The following is a 17,428-nucleotide window of genomic DNA, read 5'->3' on the forward strand; positions in this document are numbered from 1 at the left end:
CTATAGGGAGAGGCTGAACAGGCTGGGGCTGTTTTCCCTGGAGCATTGGAGGCTGAGGGGTGACCTTATAGAGGTTTACAAAATTATGAGGGGCATGGATAGGGTAAATAGGCAAAGTCTTTTCCCTGGGGTCGGAGAGTCCAGAACTAGAGGTCATAGGTTTAGGGTGAGAGGGGAAAGATATAAAAGAGACCTACGGGGCAACCTTTTCACACATAGGGTGGTACGTGAATGGAATGAGCTGCGAGCGGAAGTGGTGGAGGCTGGTACAATTGCAACATTTAAAAGGCATTTGGATGGGTATATGAATAGGAAGGGTTTGGAGGGATATGAGCCAGGTGCTGGCAGGTGGGACTAGATTGGGTTTGGATATCTGGTTCGTATAGAAGGGTTGGACCGAAGGGTCTGTTTCTATAATGTACATCTCTATGACTCTATGGCTCTAAATTAAAATGAAAAGTTAGCTAAATTTGTTGGAGGGAATCCTGAGAAACAGGATGTACATGTATTTGGAAAGGCAAGGACTGATTAGGGATAGCCAACATGGCTTTGTGTGTGGGAAATCATGTCTCACAAACTTGATTGAGTTTTTTGAGGAAGTAACAAAGAGGATTGATGAGGGCAGAGCAGTAGATGTGATCTATATGGACTTCAGTAAGGCATTTGACAAGGTTCCCCATGGAAGACAGTGTCCAGGATTCTATGTCCAGGCTTTTCCGCTTTTTCTTTTTTTCCCCTTCATCTTTTCTCAGTTTTGTTTAGGATTCACTCAAATTTATCTGATAAAGAGTTATCAGCAGGAAGGTGGCTTCCATGGGTTCTAGAACGGCTGTAGCTCAAAGGCAGTGTGGTTACAGAGTCGACCTGCCTGTGAAGCCTGAAGCAGGACTCTCATGTCCGCCTGTCAGTGGCTCAGGGACGCTGGCGACAGCACCACATGGGCTGGTATAGCCCAGTGCTGGGAATCAGCCGGAGGTACAGCCCGGAGCGGGAACTCTGTGGAGGCACATCATGAGTCGGTGTAGCTCAGAGTAAGGTTTCTGGTGGCAGCATGGCATAATCCAGTGTAGCTCAGAGCAGAGTCTCTGGCAAAGGCATGGTGTTGCCCAGTGCAGCCCAGAGCGGGCACATTGGCGGAGGCAGGGTGTGGGCTGGTGTAGCGCGGAGCGGGCACTCTAGCGATAGTACGGCATGGGCTAATGTAGCTTGGAGCAGGGACTTTGGCATCAGCATGACGGGGCCAGTATAGCCCGGAGCAGGCACCTGTGGTAGCACGGCGTGAGCTGGTGTAGCTCAGAGCGGTGACTCTGACAGAGGCATGGCGTGGGCCAGTGGAGCTCAGAATGGGGATTCTGGCAGAGACGAGACATGGGTCAGTGTAACCCGGAGAAGAGTCTCTGGTGGAGATATATGACGTGGGCCAGTGTAGCCCGGAGCAGGGACTCTGGCGGCAGCATGGTGCGAGTCGGTGTAGGCCGGAGCAGGGACTCTGGCAGAGACATGACGTGGGCAAGTGGAGCTCGGAGCAGGGACTCTAGCGGAGACATGCCGTGGGCCGGTGTAGCTGGGAGCGGGGATTCTGGCGGCAACACGGTGTGAGCCGGTGTAACTCGGAGCGGGGATTCTGGCGACACATGGCATGGGCGAGTGAAGCCCAGAGAGACACTGTAGCAGTGTAGGAGGAAATGTTGGACTCTACCTAAGCTATCTTTCTTTATCTTAAATTAATAAGTGCTGGCAGGTGGGACCAGATTGGGTCGAGATATCTGGTTGGCATGGACGGGTTGGAGCGAATAGTCTGTTTCCGTGCTGTACATCTCTATGACCCTGTGATTCTATAATGTGAATGGAGCCATACATGGTGACGGTACACACTCTTCACTGTATTTTTTATTGAATACATGTGACAATAAATGATTCAAGTCAATTCAATACAATAAAGTTTTGCCCTACAGCACAGATGCCCTCAGAACATGACAGAATTTCATTTTTCAATCAACAGATTTGTAGTTTGAAGGATACTAGGGACAGCCAATGGTTAATAATCCACTGTTTAATGATACTGACCTTGTGCAGGATGCAAAATGTCAAAATGACTTCAGCATAACCACATGTGCAATCAATCAGTAGCTAATAATGTGTTTGACCACTATTCCTCTGACTTTTGCTCAGCTGCATCAGAGAATGTAGGGTCACGGCAGAACTGCATAGAAATCCAAATCACGATTTGTTGAGTATTTTTAAACCATACATTTCTTAATGTTCTTTACGTGTCCTTTCCTTGATTCAACAATGTATTTTCTTCAACATTTGCAGAGAGATTTATAAATCATGAATGATTTATAAATTCTAAAAGTACTTTGTATTCTTGCACCATCAACAATTCCTCATTTAAGAGGAATTGAGGAACAAAGATATAAGCAGATCATGGAAAGCTATAAAAACAAGTGGTGCGGTGGGTGATTTTACCTTTCCCAGTACTGACTGGGACTCCCTAGTTGCAGGGACTCAATGGAAGAGAATTTGTTTAGTACATTCAGGAGGGTCTCGAAATATTATGTAGATTGTCCAACTCGGGAAGGGACAGAACCTGAACTTATATTGGGGAATGCGATTGGCCAGGTTATCAAAGTTTTAGTGAGGATACATTTTGGGAATCATGATTATAATTATGTAAGTTTTAAGATTGTTATGGGTAACGATCAGACTAGTCCTTGGGTGAAAGCGCTATATTGGGGTAACCCTAATTACAGTAGTACTAGTCAGGTACTGGTAAAATTAAATTGAGGGTGGCTTTTTGATGGTAAATCCACATCTGAAATGTGGGAACTTTTTTAAAAGCCGGTTTAGGACCAGCACATTCCTATGAGGATGAAGAATAAGGATAGAAAAATTCGGGAATCCTAAGTGACAAAAGACATTAAAAATTTAGTCAAAAAGAGAAAGGAAGCATACATAAGGTTTAGGAAAAATCAGACAGAACCCTTGAGGAATTTAAAGGGAGCAGAAAAGAACTGAAAACATGGAATCAGGAAGGCTAAATATTCTTGGCAAGTAGGATTAAAGAGAATCCCAAAGCATTTTATACATATATTAGGAACAAAAGGGTAGCTAAGGAAAAGGAAGGTCCATCAAGCACAAAGGAGGGAGTTTATATGTGGAGCTAGAGTAAGTGGGTGAAGTCTTTAAATGAGTACTCCGCATCAATATTCACCAAGAAGAACATGATCGATGATGGCAAGAGTAGGGAGGGACATGTTGATATTTTAGGGCATGTGGATATTGAGAAGAATGTTAGGTGTCTTGATCGAGGTATTTAAGTCTTCAGAGTCTGGTGGGATCTGTCCCAGGATACAAAGGAGCAAAGGGAAGAGATTGCTGGGGCCTACCTGTATCCTCTTCAGCCAAAGGCAAGGTCCCAGAAGACTGGAGAAAAGCCAATGTTATTCCTTTATTAAAGAATGGCAACAGGGATAATCCAGGAAATAATAAGCTGCTGAACCTTCCATCAGTGTTATGGAAATTGTTTGACAAGATTTTTAAGGACAGAGCTAACACGCATTTGGAAAAGAATGGACTTATCAGGGATAGTCAGCATGGCTTAGTTTGTCTTTCAAATTTGATTTGAGTTTTTTGAGGAAGTGATGATGATGACAACTGATGAGGATAGGGCAGTGGATGTTGCCAACATGAACTTCACTACAGCCATTTCACAAGGTCTCTCATGGTAGGCCAGTCCACTGTGGGATCCCACATAGTGCGTTTTCACAAAGCTGTTGTGTAAAAATGGTAAAGTTGTAAAATCGGGAAAGTATGGCATCATCCCTTTAAGATACAGCGATTACAAAGCTTTGAGTTTTAAAAATGAATGCCTGTAGGTAAGGAGCTGCAGGTGCTTGAATTGACACAATGTATCAAAAAGCTGTTCAGTTGGCAGGACCAAGCAGCATTTTTACCCAGGCAACAGTTTAAATTCAGCCAATTAATTTAAAAAGGCACTTGGAAACTAAGGACTAATTAAATTCAAATCTGATGGTGTTGACAAACTGAAACCAATCACACTATCAGAATTTGACATGGATAGGGGTATATAACACAGGGGCAATTAGACAGAGAGGGAGAGCCAACTGCCATCTGAAAGGTGTGAGCAAAGTGCCATCTGAGAAAGAAATACCAGGCGCGCTCAAGAAATCTCCACGTTCTCTTAAAGAAAAGCACCATCTATCCATCAACGGTACCACGGCACATTAATCTCTTATTCAAGACACCTGAATTGGGCAGATTGAGAAGGCATTTCGAACAGAGGAAGACAACAGGGGAGACAGAGGAGAAAGGCTGGAGAGGACAGACAAACAAACATTCTGGAAGACAAATCCAGTGTGAACTTTGAGAGATTAAGTTTTAATTCATTATTCTTATGAACTGGATTTATATAAGTGGACCTGTTTTACTAAAATAGCATGCCTATTAGAATTTAATTCAGGAAGGGAATAAGCAGTGGTTAGAAGAGATTTATTCTATTTGTTAGCAATTCTGTTATTTTATTCACTGTTGGAGTTAGATAAATTGTTACTTGTCAATTACAGAGTGGGTGAAAGGATTCTAGTTAATTTAACCACTCCTTTATAACAGATTGGAGGCTAAGAGATAGGTTATACCACTTGTCAGACTTGTTTTATCACAGAGGGGTGATCTTTTCTGGGTGGTTCCATTTTAATTATCAGAGGCATGTTGACCTCCGCTTTGTATCAGAGTTGGCAAGTCAGATACAGAATTGGCTTGGTCATAGAAGATGTGCGTGCGTGCATGTGTGCGTGGGTGGGTGGCTGTTGGGGGGTTGGGCTGTTGTGGAGGGGTGCTTTGCTGACTGGAGGTCTACCACCAAGTCTACTGTTCCACAAGGATCAGCACTGGGACCGCTGTTGTTTGGACATTTGTAAATAATTTAGATTAAAACGTAGGTGGTCTGTTTCGTAAATTTGCAGATGACAAAAATTGGAGGAGTTGTGGATGGTGAGGAAAGTTTTCAAAGGATACAGCATGATATAGGTCAGATGGAAAACTGGATGGAGAAACGGCAAATGGAGTTTAATCCAGAAACGTGTGAGATGATGCATTTTGGGGGGGTCAAATGCAAGAGGAAAATATACAGTAAATGGCAAGACCCTTCTGAGTACTGATATACAGGGCTACTTGGAGTGCAAGTCCACAGATCCTGAAAGTGGTAACACAAATGGATAAGGCAGTAAAGTAGTCAGATGGCATGCTTGCCTTTATGCAGGTCATTGAGTAAAAAAGCTAGCAAGATACGTTGCAGCTGCACAAGACTTCAGTGAGGCCTCATTTGAAGTACTGTGTGTAGTTCTGATTGCCACACTACAGGAGGGACATCATAGGTCATACTTAGGTCCAATTAGTCCACACCGACTATATTCTCAAATCAAACTAGTCCCACTTTCCTGTATTTGGCCCATATTCCTCCAAACCTCTCCTATTCATACATGTATCTTTTTAAATGTTGCAACTGCGTCTGCATCCACCATCTCCTCTGACAGTTCATCCCACATCCCAACCATTGTGTAAAAACGTTGCCCATGTCATTTTAAAATCTTTCTCCTTTCACTTTAAAAATATGTCACCCCAGGCTTGAACTCCCAACCCAACTGAAAACAACCCTTACTACTCACCTTACCCATGCCCCTATTCATTTTATGAACCTCTACGAGATGACCCCTCAACCTTCTACACTCCAATGAAAAAGATGCCAGCCTATCTTTACAACTCAAATCTTCCATTCCTGGCCACATTTTGGTAACTCCTTTCTGAACACTCTAATTTAACAATGTCCTTCCTATAACAGGGTGACCAGAACTATATACAGTACATCAGAAGTGGCCTCACCAACGTGCTGCACAACCTCAACATGACATCCCAACTCTGATGCTCAAAGATCTGAGAAATGAAGTCAAGCATGCTGTCTATATGTGATGCAAATTTCAAAGAATTATGAACCTGAACCCCTAGGTGACTCTGTTTTACAACACTACTCAGGGTGCTACCATTAACTGTATCAGTACTGCCCTTGTTTGTTTTATCAAAGTGCAACAACTCTTATTTATCCAAATTAAACTCCATCTGCCACTCTTCAGCCAACTGGCACAATTGATCAAGATCTCTTTGTAATCTAATGAAACCTTCTTCACTGTCCACGAGATCATCAATTTTGGTGTCACCTGCGAATTTACTAACCATACCTCCTAAATTCCCTTCCAAATTGTTTATATAAATGACAAACAAAAGTGGAGCCAATCCTGATCCCTGTGGAACGCCAATGGTCACAGGCTTGTTGTCCAAAAAAAAACTACCCTCTATCTCTGACCGTTAAGCCAATTTTGCATCCATTTGGCAAGCTCTCCCTGAATCCCAATTGATCGAACTTTACTAATTAGTCTACCATGCAGAACCTTGTCAAAGACCAAGTAAACAACATCTATCACTCTGCCTTCAATTCTTTTGGTTACTTTCTCAAAAAACTCAATCAAGTTTGAGAGACACAATTTTCCATGCGTAAAGCCATGCTGATTATCTCTAATGATTCCTTGCCTCTCCAAATGAAGGTAAATCCTATATTTCAGAATCACCTCCAACAACTTATCCACCAGCGATGTCAGACTCATAGGTTTATAGACTTAATGAGTTATACAGCATGGAAACAGACCCTTCGGTCCAACTCGTCCTTGCCGAGCACTTATCCTAAATTAATCTAGTGCCAATTGCCAGCATTTGGCCTACATCCCTCTTAACCCTTCCTATTTAGATATCCATCCAGATGCCTTTTAAACATTGTAATTGTACTTGTATCTACCACTTCCTCTGGCAGCTCATTCCATACATGCATCACCTCTGCATGAAAACGTTGTCCTTAAAGTCCCTTTTAAACCTTTCCCCTCTTAACTTAAACATATGCCCTCTAGTTCTGGACTCCCCTATCCTGGAAAAAAGACCCTGGCTCTTCACCTTATGCCCCTCATGACTTTATAAACTTCTTTTGAGATCACCCCTCAGCCTCCAACCGCTCTAGGGAAAATAGCCCTAGTCTATTCAGCCTCTCCCTGTAGTCAGACCCTCCAACCCTGGCAACATCCTTGTGCATCTTTCTGAACTCTTTCAAGTTTTACAACATCCTTCCTATAGCAGGAAGACCACATTTGAACGCAGTATTTCAAAACTGGTCTAACCAATGTCCGATACAGCCATAACATGACCTCCAACTCTTATACACAACGCATTGACCAATAAAGGCAAGTGTACCAAATGCCTCCTGCATTATTATGTCTACCTGCAGTTCCTAGGCTTTTCCTTAAATGCACAGCATTAACCAGCCTCTAATTCTCTAGCACCTCACCTGTGGTTATCGATGATACAAATATCTCTGTGCAGGCAATTTCTTCCCTAACTTCCCACAATGTCCTGAGTACACTTGATCAGTTCCTGAAAATATATCTACCGTTATGCCTTCTATGACCTCCAGCACTTGCTGTTCTTTAATAAAACATTAATCTTTATTTCACCTCCATTTCTTTCTCCGCAGTAAACACTGACACAAAATATTCAAATAATGTCTCTCTCATCTCTTGAGGTCAACACATAGATGACCTTATTAATCTTTAAGGAGCCCCGTTCTCTCCCCAGTTGCTCTTTTGCTCTAAATATACTTACAGAATTGGTTTGTATTATCCTTAGCCTTGGCAGATAAAGTTATCTCATGTCCCCTTTTTGCCCTCCTGGTTTCCCTGTTGAGAATGCCCCTCCACCTTTTAAACTCTTCAAGATTCATTTGATGCCATTTACTTAAATCAAACATATGACTCTTTCTTATTCTTGACCAGAACCTCAAATGTCTCTATTCAAATAACATAACAGTGCAGTACAGGCCCTTTCACCCTCAATGTTGCACCGACCTGTGAAACCAATCTGAAGCCTATCTAACCTACACTATTCCATTCTCATCCAAATGCTTATCCAATGACCATTTAAATGCCCATAACGTTGGCAGGTCTACAACTATTGCAGGCAATGTGTTCCACGCCCCTACTACTCTGAGTAAAGAAACTACCTCTGACATTTGTCTTATATCTGTCACCCCTCAATGTGAAGCTATGTCCCCGCCATGCTATCCATCAACATCCTAAGAAATAGGCTCTCACTGTCCAACCTATCTAACCCACTGATTATCTTACATGTCTCAATTAAGTCACCTCTCAACCTCCTTCTCGCTAACAAAAAACAGCCTCAAGTCCCTCAGCCTTTCCTCATAAGACATTCTCTCCATACCAGGCAACATCCTGGTAAATCTCTTCTGAACCCTTTCCAAAGCTTCCAGATCCTTCCTCTAATGTGGTGACCAGAACTGCATGCAATACTCCAAGCGTGGCCGCACCAGTGTTTTGTACAGCTGCAGCATGACCTCATGGTTCAGAAATTTGACTCCTCCACTCATGAAAGCTAACACACTGTATGCCATCTTAACAGCCCTATCAACCTGGGTAGCAATTTGAGGGATCTATGTACATGAACGCCAAGATCTCTGTGCTCATCTACACCACCAAGAATCTTACCATTAGCCCAGTACTCTGCATTCCTGTTACTCCTTCAAAAGTGAATCATCTCACATCTTTCTGCATTAAACTCCATTTACCACTTCTCAGCCCAATTCTATGTCCCTCTGTAACCTACAACATCCTTCTGCACTATCCACAACTGTGCCAACCTTAGTGTCATTCGCTAATTTACTAACCCATCCTTCTACACCCTCATCAGGTAATTTATAAAAATGACAAACAACAGTGGACCCAAAACAGATCTTGCAGTATACCACTAGTAACTAAACTCCAGAATGAACATTTCCCATTAAGCACCACGCTCTGTCTTCTTTCAGCTAGCTAATTTCTGATGCAAACTGCTAAATCACCCTCAATCCCATGCCTCTGTATTTTGTGCAGTAGCCTACTGTGGGGAACCTTACCAAACGCCTTACTGAAAAATCTATATACACCACATCAACAGCTTTACCCTCATCCGCTTGTTTGGTCTCAAAGAATTCAATAAGGTTTGTGAGGCACGACCTACCTTTGACGAAACAATGTTGACTATCCCTAATCAATGTATTCCTATCGAGACGATTATAAATCCATTCTCGTTTAACTTTTTCCAATATTTTACCCACAACCAAAGTATGGCTCACTGGCCTATAATTACCAAGGTTATTTCGACTCCCCTTCTTGAACAAGATAACAGCACTTGCTATCCTCCAGTCTTCTGGTACTATTCCTGAAGACAATGGCGACATAAAGATCAAAGCCAAAGACTCGGCAATCTCCTCAGAGGCTTCCCAGAGAAGCCTAAGATAAATCCCATCCAGTCCAGGGGCTTTATCTATTTTCGCACGTCCCAAAATTTATAACCCCTCCTCCTTGTGAGCCTCAATCCCTTCTAGTCTAGTAGCCTGTATCTCAGTATTCACCTCGACAACATTATCTTTTTCCAGTCTGAATACGGACGAAAAATATTTATTTAGCACTTCCCCTGTCTCCTCTGACTCCACACACTACTTCCCACTACTGTCCTTGATTGGCCCTAATCTTACTCTCATCATTCTTTTATCTCTTATATACTTGCAGAAAGCTTTAGGGTTTTCCCTGATCCTGTCTGCCAATGACTTCTCATGTCCCCTCTTCACACACCTTTGCTCTCTCTTTAGGTCTTTTCTAGCTACTTTGTAACTCTCGATCACCGAGCCTTCTCATCTCATCCTAACATAAGCCTTCTTCCTCTTGACAAGACATTCAACTTGCTTAGTAAACCACGGCTCCTGTGCTTGACAACTTCCTCTCTGTCTGACAGGTACACACTTGTCAAGGACACACAGTAGCTGTTCCTTGAATAAACTCCACATTTCTATTGTGCCCAGTCCCTGCAGTTTCCTTCCCCAACCTATGCACCCAAAATCTTGTCTAATCACATCGTAATTGTCTTTCCCCCAGCTGTAGCTCTTGCCCTCCGGTGTATACCTATCCCTTTCCATCGCTAAAGTGAACATAACTGAATTGTGGTCACTATCACCAAAATGCTCCCCAACTCCAAATCTAACACCTGGTCGGGTTCATTTCAGTACCGAATCTAATGTGGCCTCGCCCCTTGTGGGCCTGTTCACATACTGTGTCAGAAAGCCCTCCAGCACACCATGGACAAAAACTGACCCATCTAAAATACTTGAACTATGGTATTCCCAGTCAATATTTGGAAAGCTGAAGTCCCCCATAACAACTACCCTGTTTCTTTTGCTCCTTTCAAGAATCATCTTTGCTAACCTTCCCTCTACATCTACTCGGAGGCCCCCAGAAAACTCTCAACAGGATGACCTCTCCTTTCCTCTTGCTAATCTCAACCAATACTACCTCAGTTGACGAGTCGTCAAACATCCTTTCTGCCACCGTAATACTGCCCTTGACTAATGTACCACACCCTACCTCATTTATCATCTTCTCTGTTCCTACTGAAATACCAAAATACCGGCACCTTCAACAACCATTCCCGGTCTCTGCTCTATCCATGTCTCGAAAATGGCCACAATGTCGAAATCCCAGATACTGACCCATGCGGCAGGTTCACCCACCTTATTCCGGATGCTCCTGGCGTTGAAATAGGCACACTTCAAACCAACTTCTGGCTTTCCGGCGCCCTTTTGCGACCCTGTAACCTTATTTCAGACCTCCCTACTCTCAGCCTCCTCTATACCTGAACTACAAATTAGGTTCCCATCCCCTGCTGAATTAGTTTAAACCCACACATTTATCCATTGTTTCCTACTTTTCTTACAGTCTTACCATTCACTTTAAAAGAACATAATGCCTCCGAACTCTCATTATCACCCTTTTGAAAGCCTCCCATGTAGGGGCTTTGGAGATGGTGCAAGAGTAGGATGTTGCCTGAATTAGAGTATATTAGCTATAGGAGAGGTTGAACAAATTTGGAATGTTTTCACCACAGCTTTAGAGGCTGAGGGGTGACCCTATAGAAGTGTATAAAAGCTTGAGAGACACAGACAGCGTGGATAGTCAGAGTCTTTTTCCCCAGTGTGGACAAATACCAGGGAGCGTGGTTGAGAAGAAAGTTTAAAGGAGATGTGCGAGGAAGGGAAAGGGTGGTAGGTGCCTGGAACCTCCTGTCAGGATACAATATCCAATTTTAAGAGGCATTCAGACAGGCACATGAACAGACAGAAAAGAGGGATACGAACCCCAAATGCAGGTAGACAGGTGAGTGGAGGATGACATCACAGTCGGCATAGACACGATGAGACAAGGGTATGTTCCTATGCTGTAACAGTTCTATGTTCTAATTACAAGAACCCTCATCCAATATTCTTTCCCAAGATCAAGAGCATCACCTCCAGCATTAACAAATGGATGAAGGCAGTGACTACTAGGAACATGGTCTTTGCTGCTTTCCAATCAACAACAGTATGTCAAAACGGTAGCAGATTCAACAGATATAAGCTGAGTGACAGCTTCCCGGGACTAGGCAGACTGGTGATTTTAAAAAAAAAGACAACTTATTTCCCAAAAGTTGGAATTCCACCGAACAGCAAAAGCTTATGATCCTCTTGTATCTCAATTTCTTCTACACGTTAGTTAGATCAATACACTCATACAAACAGGGCATTAGTTCAAATATTATCAGCAAAACAGATATTCAGAGTACAAAAAGGAACAGCACCAAATTACCATATGGCCCTCGAGAGTGCTCTGTCATTTACAAAAATCATGATTAATCTTTAGAATAGACCCCAAATCAATCTCCATACCCTTTAAATATCTGAGAATCCACAGCAGAAACCATCAGATTTACATAAATCTCTATAGATATTTCTCCTTTCCTTAGTCCAAAATGGCTAACACCACGTCACCATGTTATAGTTGCTCCATCTAGAACATTCTTTTAGATCTACCTTATCAAGCCTTCTCCGAGAAACAGAAAAAAACTAGGAGGAGGATTAGGCCATTCAGCCCTTCAAACCTGCTCTGCTATTCAACATGATCATGGTTGATCATCCAACTCAGTACCCTGGCCCACTTAACTCCCCTTTGATCTCTTTAGCCCACCTCTAACTATGGCAGAGAATTCCACAGGCTCACAACTCTCTGGGTGAAACGTTTCTCCTTATCTTAGTCCTAAATTACCTACTCCGTATCCTAAGACTGTAAACCCTGGTTTTGGACTCCCAGTCATCAGGATATCCATCCTGCATTTACCTTATACTATTAAGATTTAACAGGTTTCGATGAGATTCCACCTTCATTCTTCTAAACTCCACTGAATATAGGCCTAACCAATTCAGTCTTCCTTGGTATGTTAGTCTTTCCTCCATAGCCAGAACATATACCCTCAAATAAGGACACAATACTCCAAGTGTGGTCTCATCAAGGCAACGACATACTCACTCCAATATAAGCATATCCTTCCTGAAGTAGTAGGACCAAACATACACATAGTTCTGCAGGTATGATCTCACAAAAGTTCAGTATAATTGCAGCAAGATGTCTCTCCTCCTGTGCTCCAAGCCCCTCACAGTAAAGGCTAACATTTAACTTTCTAATAACTCACCGCAGCAGGACTTTAGCTTTGTTTCTTGTACAAAACTAATCAAATCATCTAAACATCAACAATCAATAGTTTTGCACAAATTAAAAAGATTTTTTTTCCAGCGAACTGATAAACTTGACATTTACAAAATTGTACTCATCCTCTACCTTTTTGCTTCTCACTTAACACACTGACATTCTATTTCAGACCCTGTGTCTCTTAGTAGCTTAAATTCACATCCAGCTTTATACAATCAACAAGCTTGGATTCAAAACAGTTAATCCTTTCATCTGAGTCATAAATATAGATGAACAGTTGAGGCTACGGTACTAATCCCTGTGTTAAGAGTCCAACCCAAAACTTACACGTTTAATTCTACCATTTTCTCTCAACTTTCCTCTATATATGCTTACATATGGCCTCAACCCCATCAGTGCTTGCTTTATGCAACAATCTTTCACGTGGCACTTTAACAATGTTTGCCACACATCCATTTATCCATTTATCTGCACTGCCAATGAATCTTTCAAACACCCTTTACTATTGGTGAAACCATGTTAACTCTGCCTAATGGTATAATTTTCTAACCGCCATATTATAACTCCCTTAATAATTGAGGCAAAGATTGCAAAACAGAATGCAACAATCTATTGGAAAGATGTTGTGAAACTTGAAAGGGTTCAGAAAAGATTTACAAGGATGTTGCCAGGGTTGGAGGATTTGACCTATAGGAAGAGGCTGAACAGGCTGCGGTTGTTTTCCCTGGAGCGTCAGAGGCTGAGGGGTGACTTTATAGAGGTTTACAAAATTATGATGGGCATGGATAGGATAAATAGGCAAAGTCCTTTCCCTGGGGTAGGGGAGTCCAGAACTAGAGGGCATAGGTTTTGGGTGAGAGGGGAAAGATAGAAAAAGGACCTAAGGGGCAACTTTTTCACACAGAGGGTGGTACGTGTATGGAATGAGCTGCCAGAGGAAGTGGTGGAGATTGGTACATTTGCAACATTTAAAAGGCATCTGGATGAGTATATGAATTGGAAGGGTTTGGAGGGTTATGGGCCGGGTGCTGGCAGGTGGGACGAGATTGGGTTGGGATATCTGGTCAGCATGGACGAGTTGGACTGTAAGGTCTGTTTCCATGCTGTACATCTCTAGGACTCTATTAATATAATTGAAAAGGCATTTTATTGGAATCATGCAGAACTGCAGAAAGTTCAGCAAAACGTGTAGAAATAACTGGGTAATTAAAACCTATTACCAACTGCTTAAGATAAATTGCAACAAAAAAATTCAGCAGGAAGACAAAATGAGAGTGATATATTGAATGCACTCATGAATCTTTTCTGAATCAATGTGCATCAAGAAATGCAATATCTGAATTGGTTTTGCGTAACAAACAGGAAAAAATCTGTTAACACCAGAAACTAGAAGAAACTAGACAGATTAGCTTCACTGTTTAAACAGAGAAAATAAACGAATAGAAAAATAGTTCATTGATTAGAAAAGAGCGATGTATAGAAGAAAATGACTTAACCAACACAAATTGAAGAAGACAGTAAATGCTAGAGCAACAGTGGGAAATAGGAAGGGAAATTGTAGATGGTAGACTGAGGGGTTAGAAGATGGCAAATGTAGGCTTACAAAGCAAAAGAATATGGCACCATTGCAAGGCAACAATTTAGTTAATGATAACCAGAACGAGACTGGAAGGTATAGACCATCCAAACACAGAAACTCAACTGGACTCGCCACATTAACAGTGGTATAACTCAGGTCAGAGGCCAGAAATAGAACAGCAAGTCACTCACCTCCTGACTCCCAAGAGCATGCTCATCATCAACAAGGCATAAGTCAGGAGTATGATGGAAGACTTGCTCAATGAGTGCCGTTGCAACACCACTCAAGAAGCTTGACACCATTCAGGACAAAGCAGCCCGCTTGATTGGCACCACATCCACAAACATTCACTCCCTCCACCACCAATACTCAGTAGTAGCAGTGTGTAATATCTAGGAGATGCACTGCAGAAATTCACCGAAGATCCTCAAACAATACCTTCCAAATTCACGACCACTCCCATTTAGGACAAGATCAGCAGATATAGGAACACCACCACCTGCAAGTACCCATCAAGCCACACACCAGCCTGACTTGGAAATGTATCATAGATCCTTCACTGTCGCTGGACCAAATTCATTGAATTCCCTGCCTAACGGCGCTGTGGGTCAAACCATAGTAGGTAGTCTGTAGTTATTCAAGAAGGCAGCTCACACCACCTTCTCAGGGACATCTTGGGAAAGACAATAAATGCTGTCCACATCAACTGCCAAACAATTAGTGCTCTCCTCTGATTACTAAATCTAGCTAGGCATACCTCCTTATTGGTTCAAGAACATATTGCTCAAGTATTCCATTGGAAAAAAAAGGTCTTGTTGTTGCACGGCAGAATTCATATATTCTGCCATTTCATTTCTGCTGCTAAGAGACATTCAGGGCACGTAGGAAACCACCATTAATATTTTAAATCCTTTCATTGTTCAATTCCATGAGTTTTCACTGAGAATCTTCCTTCACTTATATCCTTGATTATTCTATTACCTTTAATAAATAGAGGTTATTGCTCCCTCTCTTCTTACTTCCCAATTCTTTCAAAAGACCATGGCTTGGATTTGACAGAATAATAATGATAAAGCTTCAACATTTACCATTCTTAGAGTGGAAAGAATTCAGGAAGTTAACTCCAATTTCCCTTCTTCCCCACAAGCTTTCAGAGAATCCCTACAGTGTGAAAATAAGCTATTTTGTCCAACAAGTCCACACCAACCCTCTGAAGAGTAAACCATCCAGACCCATTCCCCTACCTTATTACTCTAGATGTACCCCGACTAATGCATCTTACCTACACATCTCTGAACACTATGGGTAGCTGGGCATGGCCAATTCACCTAACATGCAGATCTTTGGATGTTGGGAGGAACCCACACAGACAAGGGGAGAACGTACAAACTGCACACAGACACAGACAGTTGTTCGAGGCTGAGATTGAACCTGGGTTCCTGGCACTGTGAGGCAGCAGTGCTAACCACTGAGCCATCGTGCCACAATTTGTTGCATCAATACCTGGCTGAGAGACTTGATGTTAAAATACATTCAAAATTGTGAAGTTCCATAGATATCCATATAGATACACACCAGAAAAAGTTACAGATTATTCACTTATGCAAGCATTAATTTTGAACAGCCCCATAGATCTTAACTATTGCCAAACAACCTCACTGGGAATGAAAATTTAATTTTAGGAGCGTTGAACTCCAATACTTCAGATTTTAGTTACTGAAGGTTTTTCTTTCTTTAAAAATGAACTTAACTTACTTTTGGTCTCATTCTCTTAATCTCATCTTTCATCCCATTTCATTTTCTGCTGATTGATTTTCAATTCTTGTTCACCCTAGTTTAGGATTCCATACGTCTTAGTGAGAATTCTTCAATCTTGGTGGTTAAGGAGGTAGGACAAATGTTCCTTGCCTTTCACAAGATCCCTGAACCCCTGCAGAATGCCCTCCACTGTTTCTGATACACATTGACCATAAATTGCCATTTAACCGTCCACAGAAATTCTGTGGGTAAATGTAAATATAAGAAACAGTGAGCATTATTTGTTGCTGACTGCAAAACACAGACTACTATGACCTGGAATATTCAACTACAAATCATGGTCAGATTGCAGCCTTATTTCAACAATGGCCATGCCATACCATCTAATATGTACATGAGCTTCAAAACACTGAGTTTATATATTGCATTCCATATTTAAATAAAGGGGGACACCCCCATATCCGCAGAATCATTCTCCATGGTTTCAGTTGCCAGCAGTCTGATCATACAAAAGGGAACATTGCAGAACCAGGGACCAGGAGGCTGCCGGAAAGTTACGTTTCCCATTTAAACGAATGGGTTTGCTCTTATGCACACTTTCACCCTTCTGCAGTAGGTCCTGGAACATATCCCCTGCAGGAAAGGGCGGGGGGGGGGGGGGGCGACTATATTTAGTTCTTATAACATACACAATACTGTATAAAATTCTTAATTTGGCATGAGGCCCGAACCTAGGGGTGGCCAGTATTAATAATATTTAGCTATTTAGCCAATAACATTAATTGCTATTTCTTAAAATTTAACTGAAAATGCAATTTAAATACTGCAATGCTGTATTTAATGCTCATAATAATAGACATATACAAATAATATTTTAAACTACTTTACAAGTATGTTGGTAAATAAACAATGCTTTCTAACCACTAAAACATTAACAAAAATTCTACATTACTATCAAAACAGATTTGATAGATTGAAGTAGGGAGCCATTTAGGACAAATGTCAATAATTTAAAGCATTTCAAGAACCTACCTCAGCTTCTAAGTCAACACTATGCTTGAGAAGTAACTTCAAAACATCCACATGTCCATTCTGGCTGGCTGCCTGCATTGCAGTGTGTCCTGCACACTGACCATTCACCTGCAATAAAAACAACTGGCTGTCACCGCTTAAGTTCATAAATACTATTCTATCCCAACTCAAAAATAACATTGCAAAATTGAAATGTGCTAGAATATAAAATGACTATATGGAAAATTAATGTAATAATAACATCCTTCATTGCATTTTTAGTGTTACATTTGGTCACCTTAAATTCACTAAATTTGCTTTGAAAGCAGCACCTGAAACAAGTTCCCAACATTACTTCACAAAACCAAATGCAACATCAGTTTTTGAGTCAATGATA

At 41.7% G+C, this 17,428-nt stretch overlaps 1 protein-coding gene and 1 long non-coding RNA gene across 4 annotated transcripts in view; one reads left to right on the top strand and one right to left on the bottom strand.

Moving 5' to 3' along the window:
* mib1 (MIB E3 ubiquitin protein ligase 1) overlaps positions 1-17,428 on the bottom strand; it is a 148,175-nt gene that overhangs the window by 70,008 nt on the left and 60,739 nt on the right. For all 3 annotated transcript variants that reach the window (XR_006311503.1, XM_043689031.1, XM_043689030.1), the window contains exon 10: positions 17,053-17,160. Coding sequence is in view for 2 of the 3 variants with exons in the window: in XM_043689031.1 (XP_043544966.1) it covers positions 17,053-17,160 (108 nt within the window). In the remaining variant the exon portion in view is untranslated. The remainder of the gene's footprint in view (positions 1-17,052; positions 17,161-17,428) is intronic.
* The window catches only part of LOC122549358, a 39,451-nt gene that overhangs the window by 21,793 nt on the left and 230 nt on the right, over positions 1-17,428 (top strand). The window lies entirely within an intron of this gene.

The sequence above is a fragment of the Chiloscyllium plagiosum genome, chromosome 4 (assembly GCF_004010195.1).
Source record: "Chiloscyllium plagiosum isolate BGI_BamShark_2017 chromosome 4, ASM401019v2, whole genome shotgun sequence".
In the NCBI taxonomy this organism is placed as follows: Eukaryota; Metazoa; Chordata; class Chondrichthyes; order Orectolobiformes; family Hemiscylliidae; genus Chiloscyllium; species Chiloscyllium plagiosum.